Source organism: Myzus persicae, unplaced genomic scaffold (assembly GCF_001856785.1).
Source record: "Myzus persicae strain clone G006 unplaced genomic scaffold, MPER_G0061.0, whole genome shotgun sequence".
NCBI classification, from domain to species: Eukaryota; Metazoa; Arthropoda; class Insecta; order Hemiptera; family Aphididae; genus Myzus; species Myzus persicae.
In genome coordinates, this window is record NW_019104377.1 from 868,334 (window position 1) to 874,333 (window position 6,000).

Consider the following 6,000-nt stretch of genomic DNA (forward strand, 5'->3'; position numbering starts at 1 on the left):
GCGCGCCCAGAGGGAAAGCCTTGGCTTCAATGCTCGAACCATCCCCGAAATTATATTATCTAACTTCAGGTCGAGACGATTTCCGACAATTTTTTCAAACAAAAAAAACCAGTGAATTATTTTAAAATTCACTAATAAGGTTAGGTTGTAGGTATTTATTTTACACACTGCAATGATGTTGCTGTATTCTTTAAATTTAATTTGAATCGAACATTTTGGTATTTGTTATTTAACGTCTACGCGGTGTGTAGGGTTTAACAAATAAAATATGAAATGGTTTTCTCGACAAAAAAAATTCCTGGGTGCGCTACTGGTACATGGACATAACCCTTGTTTCCGCTAAAATCATACCTTTTCCTTTTCCAGCGTCACTCGTTTCCGCTAAACGAGATTACGGCCAATTCCCTTTAGTATACTCATTGCACAATTCAATAAAAAATAATGTGATACCATAAAAAACGTTTATACATAGATAAAATATTATATAATATAATTTTCATGCAGATCTTTCTTCAAACAATTGGATTTGGGTGCACATATGCAATTTTGTGCATATTTCTGGTATTTGAATAGCTTTGTCACAAAATCGGTTTTGTGTGTCATATAAGAGTATAACTATATGGTAGTAGTTGAAACTATATATAATTGAAGTCACATAGAATTAATTCATTTGTTTTGACGCATAGCCAATCGATACCCGACTGATATGGATGAGCAATTTGTGATATTTTGCAGTATTATTTTTATGATTTCTATATTTATATTTATATAATATTATATTATTTCATAGACTTGAATAATATCATTACACTTCTATATGACTCAAATTCAAATGTTTAACAGCATAATTTAAATTCACCGTTCTTTTTTTTTTTTTTGTCATCATTTCCCCATCCAATCGTTTGAAGTTTGAGAAAGCTCTTTAATATATATTGTAGTGCTTTGGAAGTATATGAAAATGATATTTTTACCGCTTTCGGTTGACAACTATATAACCTATATACACCGCTGGAAAATGGAAATGTATACACGATTCTAGCGGAAAATTGTAACAACCAGTAACGTATACAGGGGGATTCGTCAATACCGGTTACAATAATATTCATATTCGAATCTATTTCAGAAATCATTCGGGAGGTTTAAAAAATCTCGAAAATCGATTTTTCCGCGAGAAAACGATTCGCATATCATGCGCTGTCATGGCGCTTACATTATAATATTGCGATCTATCGGAACACGTCGCCTGTGCTGTATACGTCACTCGGTTTTTGGAATTGTTTTTTTTTTTTTTAAACTTTTTCGCTCTCCGCGAGGAGAAGGATTTGTAAGAAGAAAAAAAAAGATTCCAAACCGTACCCCCCCCCCCCACCCTTTCCTCCTCCGACGGCCTGTGCCCTCTTGACGCGCACGCCTAGGCCAGCCGCCGTCGCCGTAAACGACGTCCTAACGACCGTCGCGGTGCGCGCGCGCCGTGTGTTTCCGCAGAAGCCGCTGATGCGTCCCGAGCTGATGATGTCCCGGGACAAGATGAGCCAGATCATCCACCAGGCGCCGCCCATGGAGAAGAACTCGTGCTGGAAGTCGTGGATGTCCAAGTTCCCCACCAGGTCCAAGCGCATCGACGTCATATCCCGCATACTGTTCCCGATGGTGTTCGCCATGTTCAACATGTCCTACTGGTCCACGTACCTGTTCCGCGAGGGCGTGGACGAGGACAAGTAATTCAGAACCGCAGACCGTCGCCGCCGTCGTATTATTATTATATTATTTTAATTATTATCATCATTATTATTATTATTATTATTATTGTTATTGTCTCCACGGCACATGATAATATTATTATTATTATTATTATAAAAAACACGCGAGCTCGCGTTTCGTGTATTTGGATTTCCGTTTTTCAGCAGACCACGGTTTCCATTATTACGATCTGTTTTGCAGGTTCGTTTAGTTTTTTCTTTTGTTTGTTTGTTATCACTGTTGATATATCCATTGGTCTTACGAGTATTTTTTATTTTATTTTTTACACGAATCTCTCTATACGTAGTCATTGTGTAGTCTAAATCTTCTCTCAACTCGAAGTGCATTTACTCGCATCAATACAATTATTATGATTATTATTAATAGTAAACTCAACCAGATCTCCCGAAAACTATATAATAAACAAAACGTGTCCACTCCACATTATTATATTGATTACCATCTCAATCGATATTTTGTAATTTTTTTCTACATTCCATGCTCAATTTTACCTTTAAACGAAACCATTTGATTCATTTGTTACACACCTGACAGATACAAAGAGACAGGGTCCTTATACGAAATCTGTCGGGGAAATCTGTTCGCGTGTCCGACGCGCACGAATCGATTCCATCCAAATTTAATTTATCGAAAGAGCGAGAGTTTTCTTACATATAATATACCATGTTTATACCTCATAGAAATCAACATAAAACTCCATCGGCGTTTTCCTTAACCCGACGAATTGCAACTATTATTCTGTCCGTTTCGTCTATCCCGTTCGAGTTAATTAATTACTTACTTACTTCCTTATTTACAAACGCTCAATGTCGTTTTTTCTTCTGTTTTTCGTGTTCTTAGCCATGTCTACCACCATCACGTATCATCGCCACAGAAAATAATATTATTCCATGTTCGCGCGCATCCCGAATCGAAACTATATTATAATATAGAGACATTTTAAAAATAATTCACATAATTCATCAATTCTGAATTGCACGAATAATAATTTTGTTTTAATAATTGTGCTTCATAGCAATTCAATATTCGTTTTTTATTAGGTACATTAAAATTGCATTTTTTTCCAAGCACAATAATTGCGCTAATATTATATAAAAATGAATACATGACTTACGGTAGATGCGGTCTAGAAAGTCCATATAATATGACATCCGATATTAAACATCGTACACGGATGTTAATTACTCATATTTTATGTGAAATAATATATTATTTTTATTGTCACCAAGACTGTATGATATTCATATGTGCAAAGGCCACTATGACGACATACCGTATATGGTAAACAGGGTGAGATGGAAAGTTCTGACCGAAACCGCTGCCGGTTCGATGACTTTAAAACCCAATTAATATGTAATGCTTTTGTCTAATAGTCGTTAAGCTGATCATTATTGAATTTGACCATTAACTTAAAGCCATAGTTATATATATATATATCAGAATTCGAAAAACATAAGAAGACACTTAAACAATCCCGAATAAGTCAAATTTAATTTGCCTTTAATTGTATGTCCTGTTATAAAATAAATTGTGTTTTAAAACTGTTCCATTTTTTCTCGACTTTTCAAACTTTTCGTAAACTTTATGACACATTTTACTGTTCCCGTATAAATCAAATTAAATCATTTTATCATAAGATTGCAAGAAAAAGTTATCCCATTTTATTTTGTAATTCCACTAAAATGTTCAAGTCATTCGAAACGATTAACAATTAATTAATTCTTGTTTTCTCTTCTCTCTCTCTATATATATATAATATATATTATAAATACATAAAAACCAACTCGGTTGACGAAATCAAAGATAAACAAACGACGACTGACTGTCGTCTTTTTCCGTCCGCCATTCATTTATGTCCAGTTACACAATCGCATCTTTATGGTCTAATGGTCACGGTTAAGCTATTTTTGAAAATAGAAACGTACACGTTGCTTACTCACATTATATATACAAGACACGCGCGTGGATAGGACAGACGTCATATTAAACGATATACACCCAGCTGCATCTGATTCATCTCACGTTGTCTTATCACGCTTAGGGCGTATCCCATTAAGTCGGATTAAAACTTTTCAAGTCCCCTGGAATAATACGCTGTACCGTTTAGTCTGATGTACAACATTATGAACACACCCGCCCACGACCGAAGGCGAATACTCGATAGGGTTATATTAATTTAAAATTAATTTAAAATTAAGATAAATACGTATATATACATGTATATATATATATATAATGTGTGTATATATTATATTATATACGATTTTTATGATTTTTAACGATAAGATAATATTATATTATTAATTTGTGTCGTTTGACACATACATTTGACGCTATATCATAATGTATAATGTGAATATAAAAGTTGCCAGAAAAGAATGCTAAAAAATGTGATTTTTTTTTTTTAATAACAATAACTGGTCCACGGAACTATATAATATTATGCAATAGTTTTGTACATAATGTCGGGTGTAACGCTGACCAATAGTTAAAACATTATAGCGTTGAATACGATTGGTTTAAAATAAAATCTCATTTTTAGTAATTGAAATCAGTGACCACTAAATGATATATACTGTATTTGACATTGAGTATTATATCATAGTGGTGATAACTTAGATTACTGTAAACAAGAAAAGAACTAAAAGTCTGACATCTTACTCTGACTGTTTTTGTTCGTTTCGATAATATTTGAAATTATTTTCATTTCTACGATTTATGTTAATGGCTATGATGTAATATGTACATAAATTAAAATCTGAAACGAATATTTAGAAAAACTCTTAAAAATGTATAGACCATCCAGTAATCTGAGTAATGTCTCACACAACTTTTTAAATACTATTCCTACACACTAAAAATATTACAGTTTATAAAAATCCCAATAATCATAAAACCACTTTTATGATAATCGTTAGTAAGCTCCAATAATAAATAAAAGTAGTCATTACAAACAGTAAATATCGGTTACGCCGTGTTGAAAAAAAGTAATCTAACCTAACCACGATATCTCAAACGGACTGAAAATTTGCTTGGTATCGTCTTAATCGATATTGCGTTTATATTGGTAGGTATTTTATAAAATGTACTTCAAACGTCAATTTATTGTTCCAGTGCGTATCTAAAAAACGTTTCCACACCCCAACTATTCATGTTCATCATAATAATAATATATTATAGAATTATCTGTTCGATAGGTACTAACGTTGCCAATTTCAGATGCAGATGTAGGTAAACATACCAAAAAAAAAAAACATTTTCTATTATGTTTTAAATTTTGAAACCTCATTACTACATCATTATAATATAAATTCTCGAGCTCCATTCATTATGTACCCAGTCAAAGGCGCCATTAGTCGTAATTGAAATTTGAAAAAATAAAATAAATATAAAATCTTCGTGATGGAAAATTCCGCTTGATGTGTGAGCACCATACACGGAAAATATTTTTGCACAATGTAAATTAATTTAAAGATAAGTTTTTAAGTGAGGTGTCAGTGATTCTTAACAGTAATAAAAAAAAAACTGTCATTTGATCCTACTGCCGAGATACATAATGGTTTTAAAAACCACGTATTAGAGTAATCGTGTGGTTAATCGGTTGCTAATTAAATGAGAGAATTATAAACAATTAGTGTACTTAGTAAGTTTGTTTCAAATACTTGTGTTTTTTTTTTTTTAATCGATTGGATTTATTCTTTGTTATAAATGTAAGCATTGAGTTAGGTACGTTATTGTGGTTAAGATTTCTGAAAGAAATCGATGAAATCTGGCTAGAGTGTAAAAATCAAAATCATTTTATTATAAAAACGCATTTTTACGGTTTAGTAATGGTGCTTTCTATAACTGAGTCAAAGCGTAAAATGTTTTTTTTAACATTGTTAAGTACTTATGAAAAAATAAAAAAATAGGAAAGTAAATTTGATTGTAATAAAATATATAATAATATTAAATTTATTGTGTTATACAATAACAACTAACGATCATCACATTATTGTTGTCCAAAATATGAAAAGATATAAATCGAAATCAATACCAATAATGTGTTGTTACTAGACGTACGAGTGATAACGAGTTTTAATATAATATATATATATTAAATATATTTAATTTATATGTGTTAGTGTATAAGGTTGTATAAGATTTTATTGAATTACAATTTTTAATATTATAGATGTTGAAAAAAATTCTCTTGAAAAATAAAATATGTGTAAAAAAAAATTGAGAATTTATAATACT

The 6,000-nt window shown here is 31.8% G+C and overlaps 1 protein-coding gene across 5 annotated transcripts in view; it reads left to right on the top strand.

The window, feature by feature from the left end:
- Positions 1–5,441, top strand: part of LOC111041727 (glutamate-gated chloride channel) — a 39,597-nt gene extending 34,156 nt beyond the window's left edge. For 4 of the 5 annotated variants that reach the window (XM_022326110.1, XM_022326112.1, XM_022326109.1 and 1 more), the window contains one exon: positions 1,486–5,441. In XM_022326110.1, coding sequence (XP_022181802.1) covers positions 1,486–1,722 — 237 coding nt within the window. In that variant the 3' untranslated portion in view covers positions 1,723–5,441. The remainder of the gene's footprint in view (positions 1–1,485) is intronic. The other variant, XM_022326111.1, reaches the window with a different exon arrangement.
- Positions 5,442–6,000: the final 559 nt, after the last annotated feature.